This window comes from Lepeophtheirus salmonis, chromosome 13 (assembly GCF_016086655.4).
Source record: "Lepeophtheirus salmonis chromosome 13, UVic_Lsal_1.4, whole genome shotgun sequence".
NCBI classification, from domain to species: Eukaryota; Metazoa; Arthropoda; class Copepoda; order Siphonostomatoida; family Caligidae; genus Lepeophtheirus; species Lepeophtheirus salmonis.
The window spans coordinates 9,790,630-9,808,546 of NC_052143.2; the positions used below are offsets into that span (position 1 = coordinate 9,790,630).

At 30.5% G+C, this 17,917-nt stretch overlaps 1 protein-coding gene across 1 annotated transcript in view; it reads right to left on the reverse strand.

Moving 5' to 3' along the window:
- The window catches only part of LOC121128485 (cytosolic carboxypeptidase 6-like), a 32,709-nt gene extending 14,906 nt beyond the window's left edge, over nt 1-17,803 (reverse strand). Inside the window, 1 exon segment of the mRNA XM_040724071.2 lies at nt 17,656-17,803. Coding sequence (XP_040580005.1) covers nt 17,656-17,746 — 91 coding nt within the window. The 5' untranslated portion in view covers nt 17,747-17,803.
- Between the last annotated feature and the right edge of the window lie 114 nt (nt 17,804-17,917).

A 17,917-nucleotide genomic window follows, 5' to 3' on the forward strand; every position in this document is an offset into this window, starting at 1 on the left:
GTTATTATTTCCTTAACAAAAGCTAAAGATAAAATTATGTAACCTGCTTAATATTTAAATCACAAAGATAAATTGATAATCATAGAAAACAAAATTTCCTCAATTTTACTTCGACCTTTTCATTACCGGTCCAAACTTTATCATTTAAACTCTCAACACATCTACAAAATACAGTTAAAGAGGTGGTGCAAGACGTATTCATTACCCGTAACACCCCTTAAGAAAATAAATAACAACAATATACATTTTTTATTTATCATATGAGTCTATTTATTATCAAATTGGTGCATCATATGCAAAAAGTTAAAAGATAGTGACTTGTATAATTAAATGTAGGTAATTTTGTTTTTTGTTTTTTGGAACATTGATTTAACAAACTTTTGCAAGATGCAGACTTTAACTCTTAATATCTCTCTATAAATAGTCTACGTCTAAAGAAAGGTTGAAAAAAAAATTAGCATGAAAATAAGTAATAAATGATTTTTCATTTGATTCTGAGGAAACCCATTATATTTTCCATTGAGAGTATAACTTAGACTAATTGCATGGTGAGTTGTTAACTACTGCACTCAGTATTTGATAATTTTTTCCTTCATAATTTATTTGTAATGACTCCTTTAATAGTCACATTGATTGTGTCATATACGAATACTCAAAAAGGATTTTAAGGATAATTAAATGTTCCATGTAAACAAGCTTTGCATAACAGCAAAATTAGAATACATTATGTACTTTGATTGAGATGAGATTATAAATAGACTAGCTGTCAAACTACGTTGGGCACTAGGATGTTTACTTTTTCATTGTTGATTAGAATATTTACTCGTCATTGTTCAAACAAAGGTATAATATGTACTCTGAAAAGAGATTAGAATAGCCACCACACCTGTAGGTAGGGTTGTGTTCGTCATACTCTAGGCCCAAAAAAACATGGTCCAGTTCCATCCCGTAAAATCACACTTGTATTAAAAGGTAAAATCGATCCCTTGTGAAGTTGTTTTACCTTTATTTAATACATCAATTTTATAATTAAATAAAACCAAGACGGATATTAGTATACTGCAGTATCAGATTCAAGTATTATTCGACCTCGAAACAACTTGCTTATGGACGTTTCAAAATTTTGAATTGCTGGACAAAAGAAAATTTATTCTTCTAGGTTTTTTTTGTCTTACAGGATTTTGGATTTTTTGGAAAAAATATGCTCATCTCCATTTTTTTCTACATTTATATAATTACTAGAGGTAAGTAGTTATACATTGACTAAAAAACTAATTTTACTTTAATATTATAGAAGATTACTCCCAAAGAAATCATCAGTCCTACTCTCCGTTTTTCATGAACATCTTTATGTAATTCCTCAATACTTAGACATTATCTCCTCAAGAATGAGGAGATAATAATAATAGTCTGGGGGAAATATAATTAATACGGCACCAAGAGTTCACATTTTTGTAAGGAAAAAAAGAGTATGAGGAAAAGGCGGGAACGAGACAAATGGTAATACTGAATGAAGACCCCTGTTAATATCAGCTCCCTTTTATTTTGTATTTAACCTACTACATTTGAAATAACATTGGTGTTATAAAAATATTGTAACTATATTCAAATTCCTATATATTTTATTATGCATTTTTAAAGTAATTAATATCAAAGATTGGTGAGAATGCTTACTTCAGAGGGAGAAGAGCTCACACAACAACGATTTTCCCTTTTCTAATTTATAAAGATTGTTTATTATTACAAACATGTCAATTCTAATGATGAGCTAGGGAGTACTTCAGTATCTAGAGCACTATATGGCTGAAACTTAATTACACACATTTGATATTACATACAAAACATTATCAAAATTTCATTCATATGATTGTACTGTTATTTCCTAGATTAAAAATATCGAAATGATATACATAAGGAAGCACTATAAAAATTTCTCCCCGTATACACCCTTAATGTCACACGCAAAACGCTTGCAATATTTCATTAATATGAATACATTGTTATTTCTTAGATATAAAAAACTGTGTTTCATTCCAAAAAAACAATTATACAATCCTACATAGATACAGATATACTTTGCTTTATCAATATAGATATAGGCTGATGAGGCTGAGATCCTTATAACTTGACTGGTGTATTCCATTCAAGTTTAATATGTTTTATATGGTTTACTAAGCCATCGACGTTTTAAAAAAAAAGGACCGACGGTTAAGGACCTGAAGGGATATTTATTGATGATTGCTGTCACGTCATCATGAATTTGTCACCATTAATTGGGCAGATAAATACTACTACTTGGGAAAAAACTGTGGTGGTTGTGCCCCTGCTCCTCCCTTCCTGGTCATTACGCCAATGTATATTATAGAGATACTAGTAAAGGGTTACCCGGCGTTGCTTGGACCAAGGAGGGAGAGGGAAATCATATTGAAAATGGTCAAATTATTGAGAAAATAAAACAAATATTCAGAAAATATACTTCTATATACTATTTATAATAATAATTATACTATGAATGTTTCGTTGTTGTCGAAAAAAATCCTGAGAATTCTGACTCTCTTGGATTTTTCACACTATATCAATCCGGTTAAGTAGGAGAATCTACAAAGTCTCATCACAAGAAATACTGTAATTATTGCCTCTTGTAACCTCAGTAGTATTAATATGAATATGAAACAAAATAATGTGATATAAACTTCAAATAACATACCTACATAGCTGTATCTAAAAAATTGTATAGATGATAAGTCCATTTTTTATTTACTTCAAAAAATTCCCAAGTCGAAAATCGCAAAAAAGGTTTTTTGCATTAATTTTGCAAAAATTAGCTAATAGCATTCATTGCAAATGTAAAAGACACACAAACCTAACAATATTTTTTTCGTACTTGAAAAAAAAAAAAAAGTTATGAAGAATAATGTGGTCGAAGAAATGATAATCGATAACTGGTTCATTTTAGCAAATATTGCAAAAATGATGTAATAAAATGTTCCAGTAATTGATAATACTCTATATTGATTATTCTGTGTAGGCATTTTTATGTGCAAAAAAGCATCGTTTTGTGGCATTTCTTCTTAAAATCCTGAAAATTTACGTTTGATGAAGAATTTGAAAAAAAGAAAAAATAATTCAGAAAATGACACATATTTCAGTTAAACATCTATTTTTATTCGGCAAACGATGCAAACGAATCTCCAGGCAAATTTCTACAAACTTTATTCCATTTAATAATCCCATATTCCATTGGAAGTTCATTTTTTGGCACCTGAAATAAACGAAATTGAAATTTTCATCGATTTCTTTTTTTAGCCTATAACTTTTTTGATTTTGGATAAATTTAGAAAACGTAGTTATTCCTATAGTTGTTTTTTGAAAAACCAATCACTAATTGAAAAATAACTCAACCCCTATTTAGTCTCCTTGAACTGAAAAAAACCCCGCGATTTTTGGGATTTGGGTATAGTTAAAATCGGCATCCCCGTCTTAGCCTGTCCAAGCTCAAAAGAGGGACCCATGCAAAATTTCAGCCTCCTAGGTTCAACGGTGTGGGAACATATAAAGGTAATCTACACACACACACACACAATTTCTCTCTCTATATATATAAAGAAGATTAAATTATCCGAAAAAATGAAAAACATGTAACATCGTAAATTTTCAAGTTCGAATTATGGTTATTTTTTCAGAAAATGAAAAAAAGCCCTGTTATTTTTTCAAACGACCTTTTTTAGGGAAACATAATATTTTGATTACCGTTACTTTAATAATTTCTTAAACTCGCTTATTTGTGCATTGAATATTCTTTGTTTGATTAACATCTGTGCTGTAAGGAGTGGTATTAGATATTTAAATTCCGAGAAAGTTTCATCAAGAGTGTACGACCCAGTTGTAACTCATTAAACACACAAAAAAACAAAAAAAAAACCTCATTGTTCTGATCGCTATTCTCTCCCACACTTTTTAGACATGTAACTGAACTTTAATTATAATTTATACATTATATAAAAAATACACTTCTTTAAAAAATAATTGCTACAATATTCATTCAAAAAACCAGTCTTAATGTCCACTAAGCAGATGTTTCAATAGTAAATCAATATAATTCGGCTTTAAGGATAGGGGTAAAACGATATTAACGAATTATTTGATTAAAAAATCAATGATTATTTATTCTAGCTAAAGTAATCTCACAAATTCATCATTAATATTTTGAAAGGTTAAATAAAATTATGTTTATATTTTAAAATTGCAATTACATATTTATACACTTCCTAAAATATTATATTCAAAAATATTTTATTAACCTATCAATATCTTTACATTAATTTAATCATGTTAACAAATTATTATAATTATAATAAATGATTCAAAATCAAAAATATTTGAAGCGTTCTCTATGTTTTTAACATACTTAACTTTTACAATTCGATTTCTTTGGGCATTTTTATTAGTTGACAGCATAGTTGACATCATAACTCTATGTGTATATGCATTGCCCCATACATATAGAGTTTTCACATGACGTCAGCCATTTTGGGGGCCTAAAAATATAATTTTATAACAATAAAACTCTTTTTCTATTAATATCAAGAGGCAAAGTCAAATAATTGGTCTCAAAATCGAACCAACAAATAAAAGGACTTAAACCTTGCAATCAATCAAAAAAATGTTCACAATTTAACCATTTTTAGGGATTATCATTTCACTTTATTTTGATTTGATCACTGTTTATGATTGATATCAAGTAGTTATCCCTGTTTATGATTGATATCAAGTAGTAATCAATGCAGGTGTTAATTTTTTTTTTTTTTTTCATTTAAAGAAAAAGATGTTGTTTTGTTAAAATTTAGTGTAAATTTTTACATTTTATGTAGCAAAAATATTCACTTTTAGTTCCCAAGATGACATTTCCATTAAATAATAATGTAATTTATCTCGTCAGTGAAAACGCTCTATGTTTTTTTAGAAGTATATAATCTAATGCACGTGTCAGGTTGGGTATTTTACGATTATACAAGTTTAAATGTATATCTACACTTATAATAAAATATAACATTAATATAGTAGACTTAGTTAATGTCTACTATTTACTCCTAAAAATAAACAGTTAAATTTCACATTACTTATTATTTACTAACAGAATCCCAGTATTTCCTGGGAACCCGAAATAGAAAATTTTTCCAGGTGGGAAATAAATCTCCCAGACTTCGTACATTGTATGAAAATATAATCTTGTTAAATATAAAAAAAAGAGAATATTCAAGTATGTGATTGGGGGTAAGGGGGATATTATAGTATTTAACCATTATTTACTAAATTATGATATTACTTATAGCTTTGTTAACTTTATTAAAGTCAGCGCAACAATTCGTTTTAAAAATCACTCAACCTAGTCTATTTTTTCTTTTTTCTGAACATTTATAAAGTGAGTTGGAAGTATATTCCGTTGAAGAGAATCATAGGTAGTGACAGAAATCGTGAGTATAATGGTCATGTTAAAAAAGATACCAAGAATCGACATGGTAACCCTGAGGAATGTTTTAGAGGAGATCGGCTACAATCATCTGTAACGAGGGTGGAGGAAGAGAAGGCAATAAATAAGGGCATCGGCAAAACTTACTTCATTGTTGTTCTTCAACTCTACTCTGAGTCCAACAAGGACTTAAAGTTATGCCTCTGAAACAAATTATCCAGATTTGCCTCTGTCTTTTATGAGTGCATACGAATGTTCAATCAAGTTTTGAACATAACTGAATATATTTAAGAAAGGAAGTTAAGTACACAGGAATTAAATAATAATGAGATCTGCTAAGGAAAAGAAGATTAATTCTTCAGAGTACCAATTCCAAAATAACAGACCATCTAAAAAATTCAAACTATTTATATCACTTATCATAGGTGTATAGACAATAATTACTTAGATATATTTCGTTTTTTGTATTTAAAATTTATATACATGCATCTTTTTTGTACTTCTATATGTATATTAGAAATATTTTAGATATACTCTTACTAACTCCATCCTTGCTGTTAGACATCGTTCCACCTATCAAAAATACACACGTACGATACTAACATATAGCTGTTCCTTTAACTTCATATCAGCAAAAGATAACGAATATAGTCATTTGTTGGATAGTTCATAGCATACAAATGATAAATATTATCGTATCACGTAAACGTCAATATTGTCTCGTTAAAAAATTTGATCATTTTTTTTATACTTCTTTTTTAGATAAAACAAGAATATCCTACCGTCAATTTGAGTTATTTTAACTATATATACTTATTGTTGATTTTTGATGGAAAAAGTAATTAATTATTTAAACAATGCACGTAAATAGGAAATATAACATCTATTGTCATGATAATAATCTTTATCACAATTTGAATAGAGTATATCACTACATTTTTTATGGGTTTTTTCAAGTTATTTCGGATATTATGTTCAAAGAATGTCCAACAATGTAACAACATCGGGATGTATATTTGTCCTACTTTTTAACCAACTAGTTTTAAGGAGCAGATATTTTCAAAACGATTCAAAAATTATTTTACGTATGAAACACTTTATTCAAAGTGTATTCTTTTTGTTGTTTTGGAAATGATCAACCTATCGAGATTATCGAATTTGAGGCGATTTATAAAAGAACTTCACTTCGGAGGAGAGACATACTCTAAGTGAGTAGGTCACTAGGTATTTAAAAGTTACGCCTTCAAAAGATGACTTTGATTGCCGATCCATCAAGAAACCTTTTTCTTCCTATGTTTAAAAGTGTTAAATAGTAAAGAGATAGTTAGTACTAGATATTACTAAAAACTTCTCAAGGAAAATTTATTAAAAAAAAAAATATATATATATATAAGTTTGCTTTATTCCGGTAATGTACAATGGTAGACTTGACCTATCTGATATAATTTTTAAACCTGTGTAAAACAAAATTTTAAATGTGTAACTATCCTGATAAAACTTTTTTGATTAAATTGTCTTTTGAAAAAAGGAAGTTATTCTGTCACAGAATGTATACCAATATCAGTTTGCTAAAATAGTAACAAGTACAATGACAAAATTAATTTTTAATTGAATAGTATTATTTATTATATATAACTCAATTGAATCTGACATTACTTAGGTGATTAATCAAATACTTTAATACAATCAGAAGACGAGGAACAAAAAAAGTATAAGCAACATTCTCTGATTGTATGCATTCAAGCATTATAGATAGCATATATATAATATCAATTAATTTAGAAAGGGTTGGAATGTATATTAATCTACAAAAACTCAGCTATTCATTATTTAGTGTGAGAAACTCATCTATTCATGTCTCAAATTTTTTTTTTGCACATAAAAAAAAGACTAATTTTCTCCGATATCTGATTTTGCCTATAACCATTTTGATTTTAAATAAATTTAGAAAACGTAGTTTTTTCCGTTAACTGCTTTTAAAGACGTTAGTCACTTTTCAATTTATAACTCAACCTCCTATCTAGTGTCCTTGAGCTTAAAACATTAATGTTTGTGTTATTGAATTGAATAAGTCCCCTTATATAATCCCTCCGAAAACTTGCACCCTCGTCTTAACCTGACCAGGTTTAAAAGAGAAACCCATGTAAAGTTTCAGTCTCCTAGTTCCAACGGTGTTGTCATCCATAAAAGACGCACACATTGAATTATATATTTGATTACTTTAAACTGATATCTATCAAAATACATTAATTTTAAGATCAAGGCCGTTTTTAGTGAGAGCAAGGCATGGGGCAGAAATTCATGTGTGGGGCTTTTTCTTTCACAAATTGTGATGTTTTTTCTTTTAATATTTTCTTTTTTTTTTAGAAAATAAAAGTTTTTTGTTGTTTTCAAATAAACTTTTTTTGGTAGAAAAAAAAGTTATACTTGATTCATAGCAATACCCTTTTATAGAAATTTGAAAAAGTGAGGCCTTTTTAGGGCTATTTCCCACTCCTAAAAATGGCCTAGCATAAAAAGTTTAAAATAAAATATAATAAATAATATTGAATAATGTTGAAGTGGCTTAGGTACAAGAAATATCATCCCTTTTAACCAATAATTCGAGAGTGCGTCTGGAGGATAGAATGTGTTCATTCTGTAAGAATAAGACAGAGAGATCATTTCATATTTTTACCTATATTGAAAGTGGTGGAGGACATAATGCGGCACCACCTCGAAGTGATACTCACTCAGCTAGATTGGCTTGTCGTCACGTTACCCTCATATGATGAGTGTATTAAACTGGAGAACATTGTTTTCAAGGTCTGGGAAATGCTTTACAAGGCGAAGCATACGAACGGGATTATTCCTCCCGGAATCTAAAGCCGCGTGTCCACCATGATTTATATCATGGAATCCTTCTCAATGGAGGCACACCACCACCCAGATAATTTTCATTGTCTAAATGTTTATAAAATGGAAACGACTTTTTGTAGTTGCAACCTGAACAATTGAGGTTGTTTCAATTGTTAAACATCGAAGTATTCAGTAATAATGAGTTTGTGAAAGATGAATATGGTTAGTTTGAGAGTTATAATCATGGTTGTGCCCGGGTCAAGTACAGTGAGTCAAGTATCGGTACCGGTTCTTTCATTTCAACGGTTTCGGCCTTGGTTCAGATTTATGAGTCTCACTTCCAGTCTTCGGTCTTATTTCTTTTTTATACAGGGTCAATTATGTTACATGAACTTAAAACAAGGGACGTTGCTCGAAAATTGGGGCCCAGGAAATGTTATTAGATACAAACATGGCCGCAGCTACCTTATACAAAGAGTGTTTATTGCCCCAAGTCCCAGCAAAGCCTCCAAAAACTAAGGTTCCTTAAGACAATGGTTTTCAAATTGGGGGCCGTGAGGGGAGGCCGGGGGGTGCAGTAAGATGGAGAATCAAGGATTGCTTTTAGTCTACAAATACATAGTACTCATGTTTCGTATAAAGGGGTCTCAGGTAAAAATGTATAAGTGTAGGGATTTTTGGCATAATAATGTTTGGGAAACCCGGGCTTAAGAAATATTATAGTTATCATATTATAGGGCCCCCACGAGCTTTGTAGAAGACCAGGATTCATAATCTACTCCACCTTTCCCTCTTTTATTTACAGCGTCTGGTGCATAAAACCACTTTTCCATATCCATAAGAAACCCTTTTTTATTTACTTTAAAAATTTCTAAGTCAAAATTCGTGAAGAAAATTGCAAAAAACTTTTTTGCACTAATTTCGCAAAAAAAATAGATAAAAATTTTTATTGGAATTGTACAAGAAACACAAACCTAACAATATTTATTTCGTAATTGCAAAAAAAAATGTCATGAAGAATAATATTGTCGAAAAAATGACACTCGATAACTGGTTCATTTTTGCAAATATTGCAAAAATTATGTAATAAAATGTTCTGGAAATTGAAAATACTATTTTTTAGATTTTACGTCGGCGAATATTTCATCTGAAGTTAATTTTTTTGCATCTTAAAAAAAGAATATTGTAATTTTCACATATTTCTTTTTTAGCCCATAACTTTATAAATTTTGAATTAATTTATAAAACATAGTAATTCGTGTAGTTTTTTTTTCAAACGCCAATCACTTTATAACAAATAACTCAAACCCCTAACTAGTCTCCATGACCTGTACCTGACCTGCATAGCATAAGCTCCACCTCCTCAAAAATTGACTCCCCCGTCTTAGCCTGTCCAAGTTGAATAGAGAAACCCATGCAAAAGTTCAGCCTTCTAGGTTCAACGGTGTGGGAACGTATAAAGGACATATACACACACAGAATATCTTTTTTATATATATACAACGATAAGGAATATATTGCGGTTAAAAATTTATCGGTTCGGGTTCTAGTGTTTCAAGAACTGGATCTGCTAGAACTACTGGACCGATAAGAGCACAACCTTGGTTATAAGGGATGGTCCATGCTGGACAAGAGACGTCAAGAGAGTTAAGCTGCTCATCTCCCACACATTATTCAACGTTATGCCACGCGGGTAAAAAAGAGTCTATCAATTCGTTTAATCGACATTGAGTGAAAGTTTTCTAATCACTTCTTTTATTTAGGTGCATATATAAATATTTAATTGAATGGCTTTAATGATACAAAATGTAGAAAGGTTTTTATGGTTTCCTATTCCAAAACATAATCTAAATTTATGGTTGAAATAGTATAACTTTTCATTACCACCGAAAGTGCGGTTCAACTCTAATAAAAAAATAGTTCAACAACAACCAAAAAATTAAGTAATTTTGTCCTTGAAAGACTGTATTTGAATTAATTCCTTTGATGAAATATATCAAATGGAATACAATAGCGTTGTTTACTTATATTAGTTTTGTTTTCCTATTCAAAATCTACTTATTTTATTTAATGAATATGTTTTTAACATTAATTCTTAATCCTTTTGACTATAGATGAAAATAATATGATAACAGGGGCGTCTGCAGGATTATATTTAAGGGCGGCTTGGTTTTTTGAATTTTTTCGAAACAAAAAAAATTAAAATTTGTTGAAAAAATGATAAAAATTAAACTTTTTGGGAAAAAAATTCAAAGTTTAAATTTTTTGGAAAACAATTTCAAAAGTCAACATCTTATAACAAAAAATTACATTTTTAGAAATTTTTTTCAAAAATCCATAGTAATTTTTTTTGGATATCGGGGGTGGGGCTACACCCGCTCGAGCCCACCCCCTGCGAAAGCCCCTGGATAATGGTAGGACCACTCCGGCTTTTTGAAATTGCTAACTAAATAAGTGTTTTTTTAAAATTTTTTGAATGCAGTTATCATTTTTCTTGAAAAGATAATATGTATTTAAGTATTAAGTAGTCACTATTGCGTAAAAGACGAAGACTAACACTGGATTTCTATGCAGATTTATAGATGCAAGCCTTTTTGTTGGATTTGGAGTATTTCCTACTAATCATTACCATTCTAATAAAATCCTAATCATTGTCAGATACGGAGTGGGGTTTGTATTTATTTCCTTATTATCAAATCAGCTCACAGCTAATTAAATGAAACGACATGACAGCCATGCCGCCCAAGAGTTTTTCAAATTGTCCAGATGATCATGTTATACTGGCATACCATATTATTTTTAACTATGCTAAGGTTCAAGCTATTTAAAATAGCTTGAACCTAATGAATTTCGCAATAATCACTTGATTTTATTTATTTTCTGTGAAGGAAAAACGGTACTAGGAAAACTGCTCTGGAGAAAATTGCTCGTGGAAGATTGTCCAGGAGAAAATTGCTATGGAGGAAAATTGCCAGATAGGAATATTCCTCCGGAGAAAATTGCCCGTATTTATTTCGATCTTCATGATGAATAATAAAACATTATAAATTACCTTCAAGTGTGAATAATATTATTGCAATATAGAGTATGGGGGAGTGATACATAGTTTGGAGCCTCATAAAATATGGTTGAATACCCTCTGCCCTCGGATTGGACTGGGGTTGTGTGGAATTGCTAATATCTACCACCCATTCCTCCAATATATCAAAGAGACCCCTCTTATACCAAAAAAATAGTTCGAAGCCCTTGGGTTTCTCGGGGTACTTAGGGGTACCACTGGATCTAAGGAAACCTTCTTTCTTGGCTGTATGTGATGCTTTGGCGGTGTTTTTTTAACTATCCCACACTACTCCCGGGAACCCAACGAACCCGAGGGCTTTGAACTAGTTTGTGGTGTTAGAGGGGTACCTTGGATATATTTGTGGTGGTTTTAACAATCTCACACTACCCCTGGAACACTAGCCAATCTGAGGATGGAGAGTATTCAACCATATTTTCAGAGGCCCTAAGATTTTACCCCCCCCCCTACTCCTCCTATATTGCAATAATATTACTCACATTTGAAAGTAATTTATAATGTGTTTTATTCATTATGAAGTTTGAATAAATTACGGTCAATTTTCTCCAGATCAATCTTCCATGGGTCATTTTCTCAAGGGCATTTTTCCGCGAACGGAATAAATTATATAAACAAGTTGAAGTATAATATGTTCGACGTTCGTATTATACTACACTATAATGAAAATATCAATATTTTTTGCAAGATGTGTCTTAATACATATCTCATACGTATATTTCAAGCACCTATAGTAAAGAACCGGTCCCGAGTACTACTGCGAGATATATATCATAGCAATTACTAAAAATATCACTAGTTCATCTTTGGGAAGGATATAGGTATTAATAGATTAATCATCGTCCTTTAAAACTCCACAATTAATTGATTACACGGTTATATCTGACTGTTTGAATACGTAGGTTGCTATATATATTTCTGGCTTAATAATGGAAATGCGAATATTTATCTTAAAAAATGGTTTGATTGTTTTTCAAAGTATTCTCCAGCATGATTTATACACTTTTGCATGCACTCATACCAATTGTCAAAGCTCTTTTTCCACTCGGATTGAGACACCTCCAAAACATGGTTTTTAAACGCTTCAACAGCATCTTCTGGCGATGAAAATCGTTGACCACGCATTTTTTCTTGATGTGGGCGGATAAAAAGAAGTGATTGGTTGAACAGTCAGGGCTGTACGCCGGATTACCCATCATTTCGACGTTTTGGCCGGTCAAAAGGCACTGGTTTGAGTCGATGTGTGAAAGCTCACATTGTCATGGTGAACAATGGTTCGTCTTCTCTTGTTCGTTTTTCGAATTTCTCCGAAGACTTCACGCAAACAAATTGTGATGTAACACTAAGAATTGACTGTCCTACGATACTCAAGTGGAACAGTCCCCACATGACCAGTTTTGCCGAAGAAGTAAGTGACCATTTGCTTCAAAGTGCTTCTTCCACGAACAACTTTCGTTGGATTTGGCTCGTCTTTGAAGACCCCCACGATCGATTATTGTTTTATTTCGGACTCACACGCATAGATTCATGATTCATCCATCACCTGAGACGATCTTATAAACATCTTTTGAAGCACCACGAGCATATTTTTCAACATTTCTTTGCACCAATCGACAGGAGTGTTCTTTTGAGCGAATATCGAATTGTGTGGGATCCAACGAGAACAAACCTTTTTTACGGCCAGCTGTACATGCAATATCGAATGTATGCTGGTAGAAAAAATGCCCAAGGATGTTTCTATTTCACGGTATGTCACATGACGATCTTGCATTATCACTTCACGCACGGCATCAATGTTCTCTTGCACAACGGCCTTTTTGGACGAACTTCTCAGAATTTGTCTTTGAGCGAGCGTGGGCCAAGATTGAATTAATTAAACTAGCTTTTCACAGTATTTTAAGATGGTGCTTCCTCAACATTTAAACCACACTTTCTCAGGAATAAACCATCGAATATAAAATATTTGAAATCAAAATACAATTTTGTAAAAGGTAAGTTTACTTTTCTTTTTTGGATTATCTTATATTTTTATATTCAAAAATTAAACAAAGGTGTCGAAAGGGGATGGTTTGGAGGGGCTGTAGGTGCTAAAAATATTGAATTATTGTTATTTACTAGAAACATAATATTTAAAATTTAATTTTTTGAATTTTTTACTATGTATTTTTTTATTTAAAAAAAATCAAAAAAAGCCCTTCCATTTAGTTATAAAATGAATAAATAAAATAAGCACTGCTGACGCCTCTCTTAACTCAAACTTATAAAATGGGTTGAAATATTCAAAAAATTCATATTGGAATTTTTGGACAACCAGATTTTATTCGAAAAAGCTAATCACAAATTCGTGATCAATTTGTCAAGTACTACTATAATTGAATATCGAATATAATTTTTTTTTTTTTTTTTTTTTGAGTTTAAGATAATAATTTGTCCAGAGCTCTTTGTCCGTAGAGCCACGTCGTTCCATCATCCCTTTTCGTTATAAAGTACAAATTTTTTTAAACCCTCCCCTTCTTACCTGCATTGGGAACTTTGTACTTAGCCCCCAACAACAACGACTAAATCAACACACTTAACCCTTCAAATCCTAACCCAAGTACTTCCCTATGGTGTTTAGCCAATCCAACATTAATGGACAAAATATTTTATAGAATTAAACTAATTGCAAATTAGCTCCTGAGTTTAACTGGTGCGATTTATTACAATAAATTAATTGCTTTAATCTAAAAAATACAAAAACAAATATATTTAAAATTCATTTTCATTATTTGAAATTTACAAAATTCTTTGAGCGCAAGTAACTCCACGGATAGGGAAGCTAAACACCTAAAATTGACGTCATCAGATCTTGTATAATGCAATAATTATAAAATATTGCATAAAGTAATTGAAACCGGATTTATTTCGGTAAATCAAAATTTTTAAGACTTTTTTTTAATAATAAAATATGTTGTTAATTAAGTTTTGATTTTTTTTTTGTATTAAATTGTTATCCCTCTTAAACCACTTAATAAAATGTTATTTAACGAAAAAACATCCCTTTTTCTTATTAATCGTTGGATTAGTTAAATAGATAATAAAAACCCATCAACACATTCTTTGAAACCTCGAGTATTAATTCTAGAATCTGATAATAACTCAGAAACTAATTAAGTCCTTTCCCCAAAAAAATATGATAAAGGAAGTATATATGACATTAGTCCTATTCAAACATATACTATTTTAAATTTTAATATGTTTCCGCATTATTTCCCATGCTTTAAGATGTGAGAAGCTCGATAATCATTTTTTAGAGATCTTAGTATGTCTTATACCCTGCTTCATCACCCTGGAAGTTTTTCAAAATGCATTTTTCTTATATCTAGCCATTTTTTTAAGAAAAAGATATTAATATTTTCAAAAGATTATTCACTTACCTCAATTTCTTATTTAAGAATAATTTTCTAATACCAAATCGAAAATCCGAATGATATACATTCTATATTATTTTATATATTTTCTTAGACTTCCACAAATACCTATAAACGTAAAAATCACAAAAAAGTGATTATTTATTTATTTATTAAGACATATATATATTATATTATATGGCTTGAAGGAGATACTCTCGCTGCTTGGGATTTTTAGTACTTATTTTCGCATAATCAGTCATCATTTTTATTCCTCTCTCTGCAAACCCGAATATTATGTATATAATTTTTTGCTTTCATGTAGTCTTCATTTCCTGGCCATGATGCTACATGCTCTTTAAGCCAATCTGACCCTATATTCAGTATGGCTAAAAAAGATTTAGTTCTCGGCGATTAGAGTATCTAATTTAGTTTTTCAGTTATAATCTAAAATATGAGTTTGCCTCTTCTAAGCCCTTTAGGGTTTTTACTCGAATATAATTTCAGGTGTATAATCCTCTTTTGATGATCATCTTAAAACATTGCTGAATAGAAGGAACGGAACAAACTCTTCCGTCAAATATCACCTGTGGTTATGAAGCTTCTTCATGACGACCTCTGCCAAATCATTGTCAATTCTTCTGAACAATAACATGCCTGGGAAAATTTCAAGTCATTAACAGTAGCATCTGCTGCAAATGCTAAAGTCATCAACTTTGGCGTATAAAAAAAAAGCTAGGAATTTGTTCATTCTAACTAGCTTTTTCATTGTACCTTTATCATATTTCATTTACTCAATGAATAAAAACACTTGAGGAGTAGATATTTATGGCCATTCATCGTGCATTGTTCCTTGTTTCTTTCAGTGAGTACATAGAGGAGAAATGAAATTATAGTGAGTTATCCAATTTTTTGATAATCAGCTTTTGGAGATCTGTCTGATTTCAAAATTTTATCCATCTTCTTTAAATATTTTTCCCCTTTTCCTTTCAGGCTTAATCTTTTAATAGTGAGGCTCTTTGTATCATTTTTATTCAAGTTACCCTATTTGTCATTGTGGTGTTTAAACCAGGGATTTTCTAGGGACTGAACTTTCCCTAACAACTTTTCACAAAGTAAGCCTACAACTACCTTCAATAAATGCCGCCTACAAACTAGATAAAATAACTTGATGCCTGATTGATTTTATATAATCGTAGCGGCACCTTGTGAATTTCACTATTCCGGAAGGTGGTGTCAAAAATCAGAGCAGTAATCCTTTCCGTGAATTTTTATGTCTCTAATAGATCTATTAGCGTATTGGCTTGGCATTCTACTATTAAGCTGCAAATCACTAGAATTCCCAACAGGTTTCTTTTAGGATATCCTGGTTGGATCCATGAAAATCTCTCAACATTTTGCTATCCCAGTATAGTTCAGCATAGGAAGGAGGATCTCCAACGAATGATAGCCTGTATGTTTAATAATTTTATGTCTTGAGATCATCCTGTTTTGATGAGTGTGATGTAGATACAATGAAAATATATAAGTCAGCCCTGCCGAATTTTGCACGTAGCAAAATCAACGGCTGGTACTGTTTTGTCAGACAGTCCTAAGTGATCAGCAGTATTGCATATTATTTCACAATTCATATTTTTTGGGGGTTAAGCCATTCGCAGTGTAAATCACTTTTGCCAAGTAATTTCATTAATTTTAATTCATTAATAAAACAAACAAGTTCCTAAACAAGTTAATTAATAACTTCTTATCGTAATTTCACATTTTTAGTAAAATAAGACAATATATAAAATAATATAGAATGTATATCATTCGGATTTCCGAATTGGTATTAGAAAAATTATTCTTAAATAAGAAATTGAAGTGAGTGTATAATCTTTCGAACATATTATTACTATCTTTTTCCTAAAGAATGGGTAGATATAAGAGAAAATAACATTGACAGATAGGAGTATACAATTTTAGTACTCCGGTCCGCCCACCTAGATGTTGTTCTTTACCTTCCTTCTTTTTCTGGACAATTTTGATACTTAGATAATCAAATATAATATTTTAGAATAATGTCCTTTTGGCATTCAATTTGTTTGTTTTATCTATACTTTTTGTTCAAAAACTACAAAAAATCTTCAAAAAAAGGGACTTTGGAAAAATTCAAGGCCGATAAGGCAGGGTATAGGACATACTTAGATCCCTTAAAAAATGATTTTCTAGATCCCCCACATATTAAAGAATGGGAAAAAATGCAGAAACAAATCAAAATTCCAAAAAGTATATTTTTGAATAGGTCTAATATGACATGATGAATTATGAATTTATTTAGGAGATGCAGTACAAAATACTCTTGGGTTTTTTTTCTTAATGATAATGATTTCGAAATTTAAAAAATTTAATATCTGAATTTTTAATTTTTCTTTTATTACTTTTTTTTTTGAAAAAAAAAAAATTTAATATAGACAGAAATTTAAAAAAAATTTTTTGAAATTTTTTTCCAATCCAAAAAATTCAACATTTTGTGAATAGCTGTGAATTTTTGAATTTTTTGAAAATAAACTTGGGTTTTTGAAATTTTTTTCAGAATTTTTTTATTTTTTACATATTTAAAATCTCTTTTCATTATTTTAATATTTGAAATTTAATTTTTAAAAGTTTTTCCTAAAAATTTTAAACCAAGCCCTTCCCCCAAAAATATAATATGGCAAAAGTATTATTTAAAATATTAAGGAATTGGGATCAGCGTTGGGAATTTTTCTAGAATTGCATCGAAATCGGCATTTGAATTTTTTTACTAGAATCGTATCAGATTCAGTAGTGGGATTTATTTTTTTTTGGAATCGTTCATCTCCACTTAATATATTATAATAAAAAAATTTAAAATACTATCTTACCTCCAACACAAATCCTTGAGCAAAAAGTAGCCTTCACTGCCACCCCTTCGATGCAAACAGCCTTACACATCACCGTACTTCCACTCTCCATGATGATTATCAAACTTTATTTTTTTGTTTTCTTGCTTGATAGTACATATGTACATGTACTATACCAAAAAACAATTCTTTGGACTGATTATTTGTTTTTATTATTAAATTTGTTAGTTTCTAGTACATACATGTCAAGTGTATAATGTACCTTCTCTTTTTGTGATCGACT